The following is a 20,728-nucleotide window of genomic DNA, read 5'->3' on the forward strand; positions in this document are numbered from 1 at the left end:
ACTTATAATTGCAGCCTTGACTTCCACTGACATAGTTAGCAGAGGATGGTGCCATTAAAATGAATCAAACAATATCTTCAGGTGATGTTTCCTGGATTTTTTTTTTTTTTTTTTTTTGCTGATGAAATTCCTCATGGTGGTGCTCTTTTCTTTGTCTCTTCAGCCATGGCTGATAAAACTGCTCATTGTAAATACCCACTTACATGTCCCATCTTCAAAAAACAAATGAATAAAACTTCATATCCTGGCCACAACATGAATTTGAAAAAAAGGAAATAATAATTACTCCTCTTGCTCGGAACATTTCTAACATCGAATATTTTTTAAAAAGTCAATATGTTTATATATCCAACTATTTCCATTAATTTTTGTTGACAAAATGGGTAATAAAAGTCTGTAATTCCACTTATCTGTTCTATAATTTCACTTTCACAGCCCTTTCACACGGCCACAGTTATCCCCTCACCCTCATCTTTCACGCGCTCGCTTCCACTCTCCTTTAGTGTTTTGCTCCTCCTTGCTCCCCCCCTCCCTCCCCCCCCCTCTTCCACTTACTCTCGCTCTGCATTAAACCCAGCTTGTCTCTCTGATCCCGGGAGGACTGCTTATGGGAGCTCCTCGGACCAGTGTGAGCCCTGCTGGTTTCCAGTCGCCTCGCAGCACTGCACGTGGAAGAGGAGGTGGAGGAGGAGAGGGAGTATTTGTCCTTGTGCCCTAGGCAGGAGAAAGAAAACAAGGGGAGAAAAAGGAGAAACTGAGGCAGAGAAAACAAGGAATGAGCTTGTTAGAGATGCAGAGTGTAAAAATAAAGGGAAAGTAATGCAGAGAGATGAGAAAAGATGAGGGCAGGGGAGAAAAATAGGAAAAAGCCAGAAGTAGAAAAGGAGAGAGCGAGCGCAGGGTGGCGGAGGGAGAAGAGCAAATGAGTGAGCGAATAGGAGTGGAAGAGAGAGAGTGAGCGAGAGCAAGTGAGAGGGAGGGAGGCGTACAACACTGCAGACACTCGCCCACTGTCACTGCTCCACAGCCAGAGGACAGAGGCAGCAGCGGCAGCAGAGGAAGCGGATACGATGGAGGAGGACGACTGTACCATCCATCTGCAGCTCAGTCCCCGTCACTGACAGCCTCCCTCTGGGACCATCCTGCCAAGTTGGGAACAAAACTACACTCCTGTCCTTCACAACACCAAGTACTGGACCCTCAACTCCTGCAGGAACACTGTGCACAAGATCATCATTATTTTTCCCGCTCTTGCACTCCCGCACACTTACTCACACACCTTCTCTCAAACTGAAGCACACTTCACTCTGCCTATTGGACTAGCGAGTTTTTTGTTGTTTTTCATCATCGCTGCCTTCCGAGCTGAGTGGATTTACTTTTATCCTGTGGAGGACCATGGGGCTGGGGTGGATGGGTACAGGAGGGGCCATCCAAAAAAGGACAGAGGAGAGCTGGTACCATTTGGTGGCATTGCTGCTGTTGTGTGGTTTCTGGGAGGCTCACACACAGACAGATGATGGGAAGTCTGTCTACTTCTGGGAAACAGGTACTGCTAAACCACTAATTAGAGATTAAATGTGATCCTTTGCTTTACATATGGAGTGTTTATGATAGCTGCTGATGTATTAGTGTGTTGCTTCTGAGTGTGGGAGGTCACATACCGTAGCTGCGCCAACAGCACAATCAGTCAGATCTTATCGTAAATGTTTTCTAACTCATTATATGTGGATAATGTGGCATGAACAGGGTGATAACCGTTTTATGGCACGTTTTAAATCTATGCATGCATCGGTGGAAATAAAAGCTTCTTAGATCTAGTGCAGAAATGTTCTCATGACTTATTGGGTTTCAGAGATCTAAAAGGCTTCCAGATGACACACTTTGGCTGTCTTAATTTTTTTTCGTTGAGGTTTACGCTGCTGAACTTCAAAGATGCATACACTTGAAAGATGACCCAGAAATCTACAGTAGAATCTCGCTCCTTCGTACTGAATCGCATGTTGCATGCAGAACAACTATGATCCATTTTTCAATAGATTAGTTTCATCTCCCTGAGTCTCAAGTGATGCACCGTTATTGAAATGTTGCTGTTGTGTTTTACAGCATGCAGATGATTGATAGGCACTGCATCACTATTGTGGTTGGCAACGGGTTTGATGCTGCTGATACAAGATCAGCTCTGAATCTGAGGGCGTTGTGTGTTTTTGAGGCTCACGCATGTAGAAGATTGTAGATTGATGAGTGGGTACAGTAGTTCTTATCTTTACACGTGCTTGTTCTCTACACTGAATCTAGCTGAACTGAACTGTCTATCAGAGACACATATAAATATTGAGTGCTGTGGTGAATTATATCCCCATACTTGATGCTGAGCACTACTTTAAGGTTCTAGAGTACATATCGTGCAGTAGGTTCAGATTAACACCGATAACTACTAACAGATGCAAAAATTAACCTTTGCAGTCATTTTTGAAAACATGTAGGACGTCCTTTAAGGCACAAATTAAATGACGATCGCTTCATTTCCCAGTTTGATGCTCAGGAGATTTAAGGTGTGCTCTTCTCATTCAACATTTGGAAAAGTTTTATTTTCTCAATGTCGGTACAACTTTGTCATCTCTCTCAAACTCAAACGCCGCCACTCTGCATGTCCTGCCCCGCCTTGCTCAGCACCAGTCCCCAGCTGACGTATCCCACGTCTCTCCCGTGGTTCTGCATCTTTAAAGAGGATGTAGCTGAGTAAGGAGATTAAAGGAGCAGGGATTTAACAACCCAGGAAAGACAGCCCAGGGAAGAGACTTGAGAAAGAGAAAGGAAGAGTGAGCACTGCAGGCAGAGAGAGGGACTAACTTAACCTACATCTACCCTACTGTAGGTCATAATGATTATGCCTCTCTCCCACGCTACAGCACCTTTCTCCCACACTATACACGCTCCTCAACTGGAAAGCTCTAGGCTCTGCGCTTTGAAATGTAATCCAGTGTTGGGAGTTTGTTCACTTCTTCCCAAATAAAAGGTAGTGCATTGATTTCAGCCCTGGAGTGTTCTTTCTTCTGAGTCTCTTTGGTTTGACAATTGCCTGCAGAGTATTAAAATCACATAGGGCAATTTACCGTTTTGGATCCCGGTGCTTTTCATCAAAATGTGATTATGTTTGTGCAAGATTTGCATACTTTTTCTTTCCAATGGAAGTTGTTTTTCCCGTTATTTATTTTTTTAAGAAAAGAAACGCAAAATACGATGATGTTTGTGCACATTTGCAGAGTGTGCAGTGGAGGGAATATTCTTGTGGCAAGCAATGCTCTGATGTTTTGCATATTGATGAGTCTAGCTGAAATACAGCCCCTGTCTTCAAAACTGTGGGGAATTGGGCCTGCATTGCTTTTATTGCCTTCTGTGGAAATATGATGTATCTCTTTTGGAAGGTGAGACAGTTCATTGGTGATTTTTTTTTTTCTTTTTTCGTGGAGAATACTATTCAAATGAAGCAGATGGAGACAACAGGATCCTCCAGCAATTGCAAGTGATATTTCTGCAAGTGGCGTTAGGCTAGCTGAAGGAAAAAAGAAAATGATTATAGCCACCATGAGGATGATGGTAGTGATGATGATGATGGTGATAATGGCATACCACAGATTTTCTGGGGCCTCTGAGAGTTTGCTGGGAGTTTGTCTTCGTCTCAGATCCTGTTTTCACACCATTTTTCTCCCTGTCACTTTCTCACAACTGTGCACTCCTTCTGCACTTCTTCCTCTGCATCTTTATCACTTTGTTTCCCTGTCTAGCACTCATATCATATTTTGCATTGCTTTTTTAAGAGCCACAGCCCAAACAATAAAACAATAAAATATGATGAAATCTCAGAGAAACTTATTGTCACGAGGCAACACCAGGATGTCAATCTATCTCTTATAAATACCCCCCAACCCACCCTTGCCTCCACAAACACACACCGCAGCAGGTGCATCTTCCCGATTCAGTTACAGTGTGTGTGCTTCATTAGACTCAGTTGTGGAAGCAACAAGGTTGCCAGGTTTGTGCTGTCAAGACCTCCCATGTTTGCCTGAGGACAAGGCAATTACAGGTGGTGGAGTATTACGTATTGTTGTATCTCGATATCTTGAGCATCTGCTCTATGCCTCACTGTAAGTGCTCCTTACACATGGCTTTGCAGTTTGATACTGATGCATGTTAATGTTCCAGTGGATCCTTAAATGCATCAATTATCCACAACATTAAAACCACCTGCCTAATATTGTGTGGGTCTGTCTCCTCCCGGCAAACAGCTCTGATGCATCAGTGTATGGATATGGGACATCTGGGAGTGTCCTGTGGTGCTTGGCATGGTGAATTTTTGGATCCTGTAGGTTTTGATGTGGGGCCCCCAGGGACTGGGATTATTCTGGTGTATCCCACAGATGCTCAATTGAATTGAGCTGTTTGAAAGATGGGATAATGCTTTTGTGGCTCATTGTCATGTTTCTTGAGCTGCTCTTGAGCAGTTTTGCGGCATGGCTGGATGCCGCCATCAGAGAAGCAGTTGGTCTACAAAAGTGTTCGCAAAAGCGGTCGCAAAAGAAATCCGCTTGTATGGACGTCAACAGGAAAATAACCCTCAGTACAACATGATCCCCATTTTGTAAATTATGGCAAAAAAGATGATAAAGCAAAGTGTAAGATGAGGAAAGGTGGGAATTCACACACCAATGGGTGCTGACACTGTAGCTACATCAGTCCTTTATATAGAGATCTATGAGTCCCATGGATGCTCAGTTTGATTAGGATCTGGAATGTTTGGAGTCAATGCTTTTGGGATCTTTATGTATTCCTAAGTGGTGTTAGTTGTAGCAGGGTGCATTGTCCTGTTTGGAGAGGCAGCCATGGTCAGAGTATCTTTGCCTTTAGTGGTTTGGTGTGGTACATATCAAAATAATGTCCATACGAATGCTACAGTAGGACCCAAAGCTTAGCAGAAGGACATCACATTGTAACTAGAGATGGCACGATACCACTTTTTTATGTCCGATACCGATACCGATATCATAAATTTGGATATCTGCCGATACCGATATTAATCCGATATAGTGTGTTTTTTAATCAATAAAACTGTTTTTTTTTAATATCTTGCTGCATTTTGTATAAGTTCATACTCAAGTTTAAATAAACAACAACACTAAAGCTATTCTGTTATACCTGTATGTAAAAAATACACTGCACCCGAAATATTTCATAGTTCAGCAATACTGATCAATCTAATAAACTTAAACCTACTCCATCCTTCCTATTCTGGTATTTTAAAGAGTACTTAGCAGAAATATTAAGCAACCTAACTAATAGGGTTGCAAACTCCCAGCAAAAAAAAAAAAAAGGGAACCACCCCCACCCTCCACCTCATGATGCTTAATCGACGTAATCAACTTTAATTTGATGCAGTGTGAAAAAAATGCACAGAAATAAATTATTTTTCAAGAATAATTAAATATATTCAACATCTTTCTTCTACAGAATTGCAGACTGCACAGATGGTACTTTCCCAAAGGAAAAAGTACTATAGCTTACTAGGGTATATTAGACTTAACAGTTACTATATACAGTAATGGACTTCTATACATTTTACATCAGATTAAAACTTTGGGTGTAAGATTCAGATAATTATTTATTAAAAGCTAGACATTTTAAATGAGAATAAGAAAGATAAGTATGTCTTTGTGCCCCCTTTTCCCTGTTAATGCCCTATCGGCCCCCCTGGCTAAACTTTGCTAGATCCGCCCCTGCACAGTTACCAGCCGTCAGCTATGTAGAAAAGGATCCTGGTGTAGAAAGTAATATTAAATAAATTCTAACAACAGCTTATCAAGGTTAAACGTGCTGCTGTTGTTCAGCCGCTGGTTTCCTCTTTCTGATGAGAAGTGGGCCAAAAACAAAGAAGAGAGACGGACTCCCGACAGAAAAGCCGATCAGCTGATCACGATTGAAGTAGCAGCAAGAGAGGGAGAGAGAAGAGGCTCCATATATCGGTTGTTAAGCTTAACGCAGGAATGCTTTACAAACATTCAGAGATGAACTTACACACTTGCTTTACTTCTCTCTGGGATAACTTCCTCGGAGATGAAATGCTGGATTGCTAGCGAGGCTACAAATAAACACAGCCGCTCTATCACGTGAGCACACTGCTTCGACGTGCTACGGTTACAAGCCGAGTTACGTCGTGTCGCAAGTTTTGTGAGATGCTTTTTTGATATTTAATGGATCGGATTACATTTTTTAATTTCTCGCCGATATCCGATCCAGTAATTTAGGTCAGTATCGGACCGATACCGATACTTAATATCGGATCGGTCCATCTCTAATTGTAACAAGATAATCATGACTTGTTACTGCTTTTAATGCTTCGGTTTCATAAAAAGCACAAAAAAAGAAGTGAAGCTTACCTTTTAAAATTTTAAAATGTACACCAGCAGGTGTTAATTCATTTATCAGTCTGATCTGACAGCCTGATCTTATCACTCTTGATCAACCTTCTACCTTTCCTGATTGGCCGCTCGTAATCTTTCCCGGAATCAAGATTATCTATTATTCAGATTACGTCACCTCTGGATCCTGATCAAGCCAATCCGCAATTACCTGCCGTCTTACCTCATCAAGTTAAGTCACACTTCACAGCATGTGCCTCTCAGTCACAGGCCTCTTAAATCAACTGTGACATTCACAGGCTCTCAACTGACTGCTCTTAGATGTTGTTTGCCATTTGTGTTTGCGAATACAGTCACCCAGAAAACGAAAAATCTTGTTCAAATTTGCATTTTAAGCAACAGATCGCTTCTTTTGAGACCTTATGCCTGAACAAAGTTTATACACATAAAAGCGCAGCAGTAGGTCTTCTTCAGGCTGCTGATTTGGCACCTGTTACTCTACATGCTCCTCACAGAGCATCAACAGTTAAACTTTTGCTTCCTGAGCTGTTAACTAACCAACCTCATAAAGCAGATGCTTGAAAGACTCTTTTAATTAATGATAAACTGTATGGGATGGTGCAGGGTTTTAAATAAAGGATTTTGATATTGATACCATAGGGGTGTCTACTTGGAGGCTGGGGGGACACCACTGGCAAGATCCAGTATTTTTATATCAACCACGCCAGTTAACACAGCTGTCATCTCTTTGCTTTCCCCTTTACTCATTTACAATTTCCCTTCAAAGTGGGGGCCGCAGGTGTGTTAGGTCTGCATCCCCATTTAGCGACCAGTGGCCTGGTAACACCTTTGAACTCTGTGTACATAATAAAACAACTACATGCCCATCCTGATGTATTGTTTGTGCGGGGGGGACTGGCAGATTTAATGACATTTAAGTTAAAAGCAAATGTTCATTACTAAAAACTGATAATATAGCCCATTTCTAAGTGGTTGCTAGGCATATATAATTCAGCTTTTGCAAATATAAAGGAGATGTTATTGTGAAATTAAAACGATACAGTACTTTTATGAGGTATTGTGGGTGCTACAAATTGCTAACACTAGGCCGTTTTAGCCCATTGTTAGGTGTGATAGCATCATATACAATTCAGTATTTTGTGGATCTAAATTAAATGTTAAATGTGGTTAAAGAGAAATGCTATGATGCCTTTTATAAGGTGTTATACATATAAAATGTGCATAAATCTCTTGGGCACTAGCTACTTCCGAGCTGTTTGCTAGGCAACATGATGTCGTAATGTCAGGTAAGAACCTTCAGGGGCCCAAGATGTACCTGTGTGCCAAGTTTGGTTGCTCATTCCCTGATGGTCTAGGAGGAATTTGTTGAAAGAAACACACAGGCAGATTATCAATTATCTTTTCTTTTCTAAAGTCAAGTTGTTCTTTTTTATTTCTCTTACCCAAAGTGCCTGGATATTAATTTCGTTTTTACTTTAGTTACTTGATACAAGGTACCTTTCTTGAGAATGCTAGCATCTATAGGCCTGTACATTTGTTGGACCTGCTTCTCTAATGACCTGTCAGTTTCCAGAACCAATGCAGGTTTAGTCCTACAAGGTATCATCCAATAGGGATTATTCTGGTTTTCTGCTCTGTGACGTGCTGCAGTGTGTCAACACATCTCGCCCATGTCACCGTTCAGGACACAGGTGCAGGGCAACTATTGCTGACAGGCCATTGTTAGCTGAATACATTCCTCCTTTTACAGAGCCGCCAGCAGTGAAGGATGTCATCCTCGCTCAGGGTTGTTACTGGCTCTCCCACAATCACCTGCTATTACGGTGGACCCACTGAAGAGGCCATCCAGGAAATTGAGGGAGAGCGGGTGTGACAGGTTCACAAGTTCACTACAGCATGTCAAGGGCGTTACATGGAGAACAAAAAAATCCTTTAGCCAAACTGATAGTGGTAACCAAAGACAAGAGAAGATTAGTTTAAGGGGAAACCCTTGAGATAAATGGAAACAAAAGAACAGTGATCTTTTTCAGGCTGTTTGCACTAAAAAAGCAGACAGTTCCCCTCTAGCCTTATCGTCTGTTAAAGCAACACATCTGACATCTTAGGAAGGTTTTATTTATATTCATGTGCAATGGATTTGGCTACATTTTCCCATTTTAAACTTCTTATTCTGTTTTACTGGTGTACTTGATTGATTCATGTCCTCAAATCACCGCAGCATCAACCTCACAACCTTTCCAACATCTAAATTAGAGCCTGTTGTGTCTGTACTGCCATGGAAATCCTTTGCCTCAAATAGCTATGTGCTAATACCTGTGTACCTGTATGATATCTACCAGTTTTCTTTTCATTAAGCCGGAAACAAACAAACGTCTGAGTAAATAGCTGTAGCTGTGATAGCAGCAGGAAAGTGACTGGCATCATCCCAAATGAGAATATCCCTTGGAGAATCCCACCTCATTTTAGCGAGTGCATTACAACGTGACCCTCAATGACCCTAATTAGCATAGCACCTGAGGGCAGACAAGGATCTGGTCCATAATTGGCCAGCCAGTGTTAAAATTCCTTAGCAACAGGCAACAAATTTAGGCCACGCATATAAATTAAGATAATTTCCTTGGGAATTTCATTTTTCATTACAGAGTGTGCCAGTGGGTTTTATTTTAATTCAGTATGCCCATGTTTTTGTTTTCCTTTTCAGTTGGATGAGAGTGAAAATGGAGGGTAATTGTGTCTGTTGTGCATCTCGCCCTACAACCATCAGAAAATGAGCACTCAGCAGCTTGTGGAAACAACAACAGCCATGTGGCCTCAGCATCTTTATGCCTGAAAGAGGATGGAAGCTATTTTTCAAAGTTACATTTAGTCTCAGTGGAAAAAGACTGAACACAGCTCGGGCTCAAATGATCGGCACTTTACTGTCATTGAAATGACAGAGAGCTCAGCAACAGCACTCCATGACATTGTACCTGATTTTTTTTTTCAAAGCATTTGCAGCAAAATGTGTCACGTTTGACCCACATTGATCTGTTTTGTGGCTTTAGAGATATTACCCTACTACTCTCCGCTCCAGACTGCTGTGCTTTTAGAAATTGCCAATCCATCCAGTGGAGAAAGATGCCAAAGAGATGCCAGAGTTTGTTTAATCTAAATGGCAGAGCTTACACTAAGAACTGGCTTGGCTATTACTGATATAGGAGGCACGGCAGGATTAGAGATTACACTTCATCCAAAAAACTTTATTTAGAGTAAGATAAGAGGATTCCCACTGCTTTATTCCACCCTATTGAAATGGCTCATACCATATTTTAGATGCAGTGCTTTGTCATTCAACCACCAGAGTACGTTTTGCATGGTCCTGAGTAAGCAGATCAGTGATAGATTTATGTTGCGTAGGACTGTTATCTTTCCGATTATCCGCCTTGACCTGGTATATCAAAGTGGTACGTGCTGCTATGAAAAGATTAGAAAGTGAGATAAAAAATAAAGACCTTTTTTAAAAATTGGTACATTTTCTGGTGTGCATTCTCAGTTTTTGCAGTGAAACTATTAATTTATGTCCTCACTGTTGCAAAGTACATATAACATATTACAGTATCCATCAATAAACACTCATTCCAGTCCCAGTTCATATGCAGGAACAACCAGTGATGTACTGACTTTTGGAAGGAATGTGGTGGGGAGCGACAGGAGAGGCTAGAGGTCGAAGGTGTGTGGATATTAGTTCAGTCTCTGAAAACGTGGTTTCCCTGTATACTCATGTGAGGCGCTAATAGCTCAGTCACACTAGATTAAAAATAGGAATGCATCCTCCTAACAAGTATGAAAAATCAATGGTTTCTTGGTGATTGCATTTATTTATTTATTTATTTTTGCATTTGGTGACCAATTGCAAGTATTTGGAGCAAACAGCTGGCCACGCAGAGTTTGAGTATGCAACACCCTCAACCTCTGGATACATGGTGGGATGCAACATGTCTCCACATAACTTTCAGACAGATTGACAAATGTTTGCAAATAGTTACCGTCTAATTTATTAATGCAGGCAGATTTAACACGCTGCATTCAATCAGAGTCAGTCTGCAGTGATCAGTGCAGTGCATCTCATTGCAGTTGAGAATGTAACCAACTCAAGTGGCTGCATTCTGGTTATATTTCTATATAAAAGCAAGATAGCCAAACAGTTTGTGGTAAAACTGCAGAGACAACATCACTGTTTATAGAGCCTGGACTTCGTATGATTCAGTTAATGTAAATTTCTGTGTATTTTACAGCAACAGATTTGAAACAGATGGCAATTACAATTTTCACTATTCACTATTAATTGCTGTATTGCCACAAAATATTGCATGTAATTGTCAAGTTGACCCCCTTCAATCACAAACTTATAGCAGACTAATAGAAGACTGACTCCATCTTATCTTGCAATCAGTTGCTGTCTTCAAAGCTGGTGCCTGACGGCAGCCACCAATTGCAAATGGTGGCAGAAAACTGGTCTCCGTCCTCAAGGCATCCATTTGAAAAACAAGAATATTACAAGTTCCTTGCAAAAAGTTGTAATAATTTTGGTTGTGCCATGGTAGTATCATAAACCAGAATCATAGTTCCAGTTTTAAATATCCTCAGATAAACCGCTTGATCCAAACGTCAGGAAAAGGCTGACAATGTCACATTTTATTCTGAGCATGTCAACAAACATGCTAACATCCTGGCTCTGTGGTCTCTGATCGTTTACACATCTTTTTGGCAGGTGATTCAGTCAAAGTCCCATGTCAGAGTGTTTAGAGGAAACATTTTAAACTAAAATCATTTTGAGAATTTCATTCGTTCACATAATCCAATCAAACCCCCCCATATTATAAAAAAAAGTAACAAAATGTTCTCTATAAATTGAACAAAGTCTTGGCAGATGAGCTGATCTCAGAACAGGCTGACAGTGCAGGCTTAGCTGATGCTCTTGCACGCATCCTACTCGCAAATCTCACTCAGGGCATTTAAGGCTGCACACTGATTCACAGCCCATCTCCACCCCTGCTCCTCCCTCTCATGCTGTGTCTGACTTAATCACTGTTAATGTCTGATCTTGCTGATGCTTGCTCCGGTCAGTACAGGGGTCGTTCTGGTCTTGTCCCCACCCAATCATATGTCCAAGCTTTTTTTTTTTTTTACTTGATATTCTTCTCTCGATTGGGAATGATTTGCTTGTAATCAATCTTCAACACAAACCTTGTCTATCTCAAAAGTCTAATAAGAGTGTGCAGCCCAGTTGAGTTAAGAGGTACATTGAGCCAACATCGAAATCATATCTATATTTTAACCATAACTAGTTTGTTTCTTTGATTATAATGATTCTGATTGAAATCCAGGTAAACTTAAACAGAGCAGCAAAGCAGAAACATATTCCCTTCTTTTTCCGTCCCACTTGTTTTTCTCCTGAGTTTTCCCTAAAATAGTAGGTTTGTGTTTTTCTGGTACAATGGGGTCGTGTCCCTTTGGTGTCCCTTCCCAAACAAGGACTTAAATCTCCACTCAGCCACAAGTTGAAACACAAACAAATAACCGGACCCATATTGAGGAAACCAAGCACTCTCGTGGTCAGAGAGTGGCATTCAAAACAGGCCCTTGACTTCCCAAGAGGCAACGAGGCAGCTTCAGTGGGCTGAGAGGAATTGCGGTATCATCGAAGAAAGCAGTGACATTTACCTGAAAGGAGCCTGTGCTGCCTCCCCCGATGCTATTCTAATAAAGCTGAAGAGATGGAGGTGGCTTGGAAGTAAATATCCTCCTGTCTATCCAGCAGCTCTGTCATTAATCCTTCATCTCCCCCACTGGCCATCCATTTTTATTATTTTTTATTTATTTATTTTTTGCTCCAGCCATGAGGTAGTCATGTCCCCACATTTTTTTGAAGATAAAAGCTTTCTTTTCCATGGCGGTTTGGGTGTTTTGCTCCCCAGTGGAAAAAAGCTGATAGCTAACTGTCATAGATGGTCTGAGAAGCACTCACTGTTGTACAGCAGAAAGATTATAATCCATCTGTAGATCACGTAATGAACTGTACACAGACTGCTTTAATATGCAGTGCAGTTTAGAGTCATATATCAAAGCTACTAAATCGGAATATAATGAGAACATTACATTAGTGTATTGAGCTTCTGTTGTTGGTTTGAAAACCGCACTGCATTTGAACGCCATGCTGTACTTATGCAGTTTTGACCACATTTATGAATGCTTTGCCATTTGTTTCTGGACCATGTGTTCTGGGTTTATCGAGTAAAAATGGTGCAGTAATTCCTCAGAGTGCACTAAGCAACAGCGACAGAAAAATGGCTTCAGGTAATTGTTTGTGAGGGTGTTCTTCAATCCCGCTTTTGATGTTGTTTGTCTGTTGAAATCTGGAAAGCTTGCGTTCTCGTCTGTTTTAGTTTGTTTTCATTTAGTGTGATAAGCTGAAGCAGTAAGCAATCAGCCACAACATTAAAACTGCCTCCCAAATATTGTGTAAAGCTTGTCGTGCTGCTGAAACAGCTCTCAATCATGTACAGTACATATATTGGACATGTAGAAATGTTCTGTGGTCTCCAGCACAGGGCAGATGTTTGAATTTGGAGGGGGTTTTTAGGTTTTTAGTTTGGGGAAAGAGTTTTCCCATGTTGTAGCTTAAAGTATTGCAAAATTTGAAGTTTACTTTGTAAATCCTGGTCCAAAACGGCAATAAAGCAGGCCTGTCATATGATTGACAGGTTGCTGCCATATGCTTGTGCAGTTCCTCATTTGGATTTGCCACTCGCTCATCAGGTCTGGGTTTACTACACTGACATAGAAGCAAAAATTCTCAACTCGTGAAATTAAGACAGAGATTCATCAACCGACATGCAACATACTGAGGCCAAGACATAGGATCCCATGGATGCTTAAGTAAATTAGGGTCAGGGCTATTTGATGGCTTGTTCAAAACCTTTGGGCTCTTTGTCATGTTTCTTGAGCCATTCTTCTTTAGTTGGAGGCTTCTGTTGGGGTTGTGTTTGGTCTTTGTGTTTAGGTGGATCTCAAGTAAGATCCACATGAATATCAGGACAAGGGGTCTTGGCAGAATGTTTTATTGTAACGAGATGATCAGCGCTGTTCACTACACCTTCCAGCTGGTTTAATGTTGTGGCTGAGGGGTGATTAAACCATGATTAAACCATATTAATTAACACAAGAGCAGTCCATGTTAGCAGCTCTGTGAGGATGTAATTAGACACAGCAGTGCTTGGATATAAAATGCGTTCACAGTAACAAAACTAGTGCAGATGATGAGCAGGTATAATATGTACCATAGCTTTTCAATAGGATGCTCACATTAAAGCACTAACTGTTTTCACAGCTGAGGGAGATGGTGGGTTTTTTGGGATGTTTGTAGATAAATGAGACTCTCCAGCCTGCAAATAACCAGAGTAACTTTAATTAACTGAAAGGGTGTTTAAAAAAAAAAAAAAAAAGAATTGCACAATACTGATGGGACAAAAAAAAAAAATCTAACAAAATCCTAAAAGAAAAGCACAAGAAATTCTAGTAAGGAGTGCAAGGGACAAACAAAAGAGCACAAAAATGTGATAAAGAGAGAGACAAGATTATATTTAGATAAATAAGAGAAACTAGTGGAAGCAATTAAGAAATTATGGAGAACCAGACAAAGACGGGAAGTAAAACAACAAAACACGAACAATTACTGAAAAAAAGAGAATTTACCATCGATGGGAGAAACAGCAGAAGTAGACAAACACTTTGAAATTTGGCAGGCATGAGGAAGAAGAGCCATGAAATAAATAGAAACCAAAACCGCCAAAAAATAATTCTTTTGGATTTTTTTTCCCCATAAATTTACAACACATATTGACATATTGCTGCATCTCTCACTGATGCTCATCAGGAAACACCTAAAGAGACCCTTCACTATCTGAGCACAGAGATCTGATCTGGTATTGGTGTATTTCAGGAAAATTGATCAAATGTATTAGTGGTGGTGTAATTATAAATATCGGTGTCTTAACTTAAGCTGCTCAGAGAAGTTTAGAGATTCACCCTGATATGATGGAGTTACACCTATCAATTTTTTGTAGTACAGGCTGTCTAGGAACTATTATAGATAGGAAGTTCCCATATTTGGCTGGCTCTCTTGCTTCATGGTACAGCCTGAGGAGTTGTGAAAGTCATGGTGAATGCGTGTACAAAATATTAACACTACAAAATTCAACTTTACACCAGTGCTACATAAAAAGTTCACCAAAGTTATTACAAATTATCTTGAGGGGGATACCACATTTTATTCCACTCAATCAAACAGTTAATTTTTTTCCCAGCAGAGAGCCCTGGTTGGCCGGCTGACATTACCACCCATGGAGACGTGTTACATGCTTGGCTTTAAAACATCGGAATGAAATAAAATACTAATTTGACAATGTAAACTCAAGGGGACAATGATAGTGAAGGTTTACTTTAAACTGCATCATGTTTAATAAACCTGTCCTTTTCACTTTGCATTCCTATTGATTACTGCTCTTTACACCTTCAGTAGGCAGGTCGCATTAGTCTCACATGCACAGTTCAAGAATTAATTCAGCTAGATATTAAAAGTCAAGATGGAAGTAAACCTGTCAATACATTTGATTGATTGTATTGATCTTGTTTGCCTTTTTTTCTCTCTTGAAACTGCTCCTGAAATTGATCTGCATTTACAGCCCTTTAATGCCAGGGAATACGTAGTGCTGACAAAAGTGTACATGTAGAGAGAAATTGGAAAAGGTGGTTAAAATGCATAAGGAGAAAATAGAGTAAGAGATCACTTAAGCACATTTAAGCCCTAACATCGGCATTATAGGCCTGGCATTTGTAATGAAGGAGCAAGAGGGAGAGGCTGATAGGAAGTGTAGAGGATTTGTAGGCATCAAATATCCATAGAAAGGAATTTAGCTGAAGAGAGCACACCTAACCGTGCTTTAACATTAGTATCAACATAATAAGCCAGAAATGTATAATGGTAAAGGGGCAGAGAGAGTGATAGAGTGGCCGGCTAATCACCAGCGACAAGCCCCTGGATTAGAGGGAGGGGAGCAGATGGCCTGAGGCAGGGCAAGGCCGAGCATATATGAATATCCCAGGAGGCTGAACAGGCTCTCTACCTCCTCGTGCCTAGAGTAGACATACATTGTGTACACAGAATATTTGTCACTGTTTTGGTGGTGGTGGTCACTACCAACCCAAGCAAAAAAAAGCAAAATCTTCCTGTACTAGATATCACATGTTTTACCATTCAGGGCACCAAAGAATTATTATTTGTCTTTTGCAATTAAGCTAGCTAAACATAAAGAGATAAATTAGTACAGAGTTAAATTTCTTTATGTCACCACTTTCATTGAGCCACCTTTTGGGGTTAAAAAGTAAATGCCGTAAAACGACATGCTTACAGCCTGCTGCACTAAATAGTTTTGCTCTCTATAGCCAATTATTAGCCAAATAAAATTAATAAGGTTTTCAAATATACTATGAACCAAAAAATGGTTAGATTTTCAGTTGGATAGGTGGAAGAGAATGGATGGATGTTTGATCTTTAAAAGGAGACTTTCACACATCAAAGTCGACAGTTGTTGGGAAGCATTTCTGCACTGTAAAAAAAAAATGTTGTGAAGGAATTGTGTGATAAATCACCTCAAGTGATCAAGTGACGTCACTCCAGCTGTCAACAAATAATGCTGAAGCCTGCAAATGTAAAGATTGGGGAAAAAGGGACTTCACTGGACCTCTGTGGCTTATTTTTTATTTGTGCTCGAGGCTACCTGCTGCTACTCACATAATACACCCAAATCACCGTCCCAGGTGTCAACTTAGTTGCATTGTGGGCAATAAAATCACATGTACACGTGTAGCGACCACAAAGGGCAGCAAAAACATCTCAAGCTGCTACTTTCCCCAAAGTGCACCAGAAGCGTTACTGGTCTTTCGGACGAGTTGAGGAGATACTGTATATTCAGCAAACATCATTAAGCACCAGTGGATTTATTCAGCAGCTGTATAGCCACTTTAAATAAGAACTTTTATTTATTTTGTGTTGTTATTTAAATGGAGCCAATTATGCTGCTGTCGCACTAGAGTTTAAAAATTCATATTGAACAGAAATTCTCATTAACTACTTGCATTCGGAGTCAAGACTGAACCTCATAAATCTGAAACTGATACAGTTGCTGTTAGATGACGATATAACTGCAAAATGACATAGCTGCTTGGCAGCCTTGCTTTTATATGGGAAATAACTAGAATACAACCTGTTAGCAACCAGCTGAGTCCCCATTGGAACTAGATGCTGATCAGAGCAGGCTGATTCTGTTGGATTGCAGTGCCATCATGGCAATATGTCTGCATTTTAAATTAGATGGCAATCAGACTGTGATTATTTGGAGAAAGGTTTCCCACCACCAGGCGACCTGTGCATTTGCCTTGTGATCAAATGTGGTTGCTCAGAGGTTGGGAGAGTTGCACACTCAAACCAATAGATCGCCAAATGGGAAAAATTTCAGTGCAGTCACATCTTACAAGTAGGTTACAGTCCTACTTTAACTCTAGAGTGACTGAGGCTTTTTTTGCAGCATACACAACTTTCGGTGGCCTGCCAAGTTTGATAAGTTAGCTTATGCCTGTATGTACAGATACACTAAAAAACTCAATGAATTAGGTTATCTGCTTTTAAATGGTTGCATAACTAAAACTACACTCTTGAACATCATCCAGCTCTTCATCCGTGTATTGATTTAAATCTCTATTCATCTGTTTGTCCATTAGCTTTTTCCTCTCACTACCCATTGTGTGGTGGGTGTATAGCGTGGGCCTGCACTCACGGGTGTCACTTCAAGCACTAGATCTCTGGCAGACACTTAAAGCATTACACACACATGCACAGTAATGCCACACTTGTAATCCACAGAGACAAAGTTGGCATTTCTTTTTAGCACAATGCGGAACGAGGCAGCTTTTTACGAGTTTTAGCAGTTGCACTTGGGAACAGAATTCTTTAGTGGTCACACCTCCAGTTATATGTAGCTTGGAGCGAACATATGACAGATTGTGAGAGAGGCTGTCTCCCTTCAGTTTTTATCCCGTGTCCTGTGTGTGTGGAAGTTAGTCAAGTTAGTCACTTGGTGTATAATTGAGAGTACGTTAAGAGAAACTTTCCCTGCATCAACTCAAACTAAAAGCTGCACTGGGCAATATTTTATCTGCAGACAGTGACCACCTGTCTTAAAAAGCTAGAGCAATGAATAACATCTAGAGTCTTAGAGTCTAAATGTTGTCAATGGGGATTGATTATTTTTCTGATTAATTTATATTTGTTTTTTTGTTTTTTAACTGATTACCAATAAAACACAATTTCCATCATCAGTAACTGCTTATAGACATTGACACTACCAGTAATCAAAGATTGTTTTTTGTGTTTTGAGCAGATATTGCCAAGTTCAGTTGCACTTCTTTCATTGCTAATTACCACATGCTACATGGACATCAGTTTACATAAATTCACATTAACAGTCTTTGCTAAATAAAAGTACTTTACATTGTAAGGTAAAGACCCTACAGTGAACAATCAGACAATCCCCTATGAGCAGCATTTGGCAAAAGTGGAGAGAAAGAAACCTCTGGCAGAAAAAGACAAAACTACAGCTGAATGGAGAAGAAGTTCTCAGTGCATCATAGCACGTTCCCCAGCAGCCTGAAGATATAGTGGAGTTCAGGGTCATTTGATGCAGCCCCATTGGTTTTAAAAGAGGGTTTCACAGGGAGGGGCCAATAGCTGAAGGTTATGCCACCGAATCTACTTTCCTAAACTTTAGGAACCACAAAAAAATCTGCAATCTGACAGAAAAGTGCTCTGTTTTGATAAAATATGATATTGTGATAGTCCTATTAGATGGTACTTCATTCACCTTTATTCTCACTACAGTACCCTGGATGGACTGGCAGAGACCTCCTGGTACTGTCTCACTGAAGTTCAAATATTCAGAGTTTAAAACACTTAAATCTTCAACTGATATGGATAACATCAACAATTACCTGTGTGTATTAAGACATTTTATTTCTTGAAGACTGGATGATTTTAATAATGATTTTATCTATGCCATCAAAAAAGTCACCTGAAAACATCAGGTCAGTTCACATCTAAAGCTGCAGGTCTCTGCACCTCTCAGTGTGTTACAGAATAGAGTTTAAAATAGTCTACTCCTGTCCTTCTTTAAATCTCTCTGGGCTTTAGGACCAAAATACCTTCCCTAACTGCCTTTCACTATATGAACTCACTTGACATCTGAAGTCATGGGGACTCTGAGAAGCACACCTCTAACAAACTCAGAAGACTGAAGACCTGCCCTCGTATGCCTTTAAAGCCAGATTATAAATATACTCGGACTGTCCTTACATCCAGAACGTCCTCCTACTCATAATGTTCAAATGTGGCATTTTCTATGTACTTCTATGTACTTACTTCAAGATGGACACTTTGAAGACTAAATGAATAAACAAAGATATGTTGCCTGACTAGCAATTTACTGTACGTGCATCATATTTCTATCCTCCACGCCTGCTGTGGCTGAAACTGTCATTACATTTTTAACAGTCTAGTTATGGACTATGAATATAAATGAAGGAAAGTTAAAACAAAAATACAAAGTTTTGGCCAAATGTTTAAAAACACTTAATGTGTATGAATTTCAACACAATACTGGCTTTTAGGTATTCCTTTGACCTTTTTTCCTTCAGGAGAATAACTGTTCAGCATATACATTAAAAGTAAATGGAGCATATGGATTTGGTTAGCTTTCCTTAAATAAATAGAGGGTCGTAATTATGAAAACTCAAAAGATATGTGCTGTATATTAAAGAATTTTCTATGGATAAAAACAAAAATGTAAAGTGTCGTATTGCTAAAACAATCATGTCCATAATGAGCGGTGTTTGGTGTAACGTGTTTCAAATTAACACATTACTGTAATCAAATTTACTAGTGACATTATAGTTACTAATGTTGCTGCTTGCACTGTGTAAGTTTCTCAGTTATCTGCACTGATGTGATATCTATTATATGCATACTTGACAACAATCCTTTAATATGAGTTCCTGCAGGAGCTTGAATAAAAATGTCACAGTGACTTTTGAGAAGTGAGGATTATGTCTAATTTATGGCACAAAGTGATAAGAATGTGATGATGGTAAAGAAAAAACTGTAGAAACAACAAACCACCTCTTCTAACATGACATCAATGACACATCACCTCCAAACCAAAAAGCCTGCCACTACAAAAGTAGCCATGAGAATGATATTGTTGCAGATTGTATGTTGGGCATCAATCAAAAAAACAAATGTTGACTTTCAACAGGAAACATTTCTGCCCATGCTTAGTTGTTATTTTCTGTGAATGGGCTGTTTTTCACAGCCTTTGCTGTCAGCTTTGTGATAATACTTATAAAGACTACTAAAAGAAATATCGTCTTGATATTGTCCCTATTAGATTATAAGGATCTGAGCAAATATGTTGGTGTGTGAAATGTTTGCTAACTGACAATTACAAAGGTGACATTTTAGACGAATGCAATCACCGATGTAATGTAATGTGGTGTAATGTGTTACTTTCAAATAAAAAAAAGTAAAGAGCTCTTTTTGAGCAACAGAGACTACAAGTGTAGGTAAACTGTCAACTAGAACTGTACATTAGGATACACCTAAAAGGTGCACATAAATCACACAGTATTTATTTGCAACAATGTGCATTAAATGGACCCCAAACTGACCTTTAATTTGAAATATAGACAACAGATAGTGTGCAGCGAGGTGTCTGTTTTTATTACCATGAGCCAACCTGCAGTTTCTGTAGTATTTATCATGGTCAGGTTGGTGGGTAGTGGGTGGATGATGTGCACGCTCTTCTGAATTATTTTGCATGAATGCCTTAAACATTTATTAAAGTTAATGCAACTTGGACAGGTATATTCTACAACTATATCTAACCGTTGTGAATCCAATCGGATATTTGCAGAGACATTTGCAGTCCAATATTGCATTGGTGGGGAGTGTCTGTTTAGGCTGCGCATTATAAGCCATCAGTATGCTACAAATATGGCCCAGAAACGTATAAAGAGGAGTGAAGTATTCACATGCTGTTTGTAGAGTACTTGAGTGTGAATTTTAATAGTCAAGTCTCATTTTCATACTAAAATAATGCAGTCTTTGATAATGCTTGTAATCTGTATCTGTCATTCTCCACTCTTAA

At 39.9% G+C, this 20,728-nt stretch overlaps 1 protein-coding gene across 1 annotated transcript in view; it reads left to right on the plus strand.

The window, feature by feature from the left end:
- Positions 1-707: 707 nt before the first annotated feature.
- The window catches only part of thsd7ab (thrombospondin, type I, domain containing 7Ab), a 192,998-nt gene continuing 172,977 nt past the window's right edge, over positions 708-20,728 (plus strand). The window contains exon 1 of the mRNA XM_063485184.1: positions 708-1,546. Coding sequence (XP_063341254.1) covers positions 1,396-1,546 — 151 coding nt within the window. The 5' untranslated portion in view covers positions 708-1,395. The remainder of the gene's footprint in view (positions 1,547-20,728) is intronic.

Source organism: Pelmatolapia mariae, linkage group LG10_11, assembly GCF_036321145.2.
Source record: "Pelmatolapia mariae isolate MD_Pm_ZW linkage group LG10_11, Pm_UMD_F_2, whole genome shotgun sequence".
Lineage (NCBI taxonomy): Eukaryota > Metazoa > Chordata > Actinopteri > Cichliformes > Cichlidae > Pelmatolapia > Pelmatolapia mariae.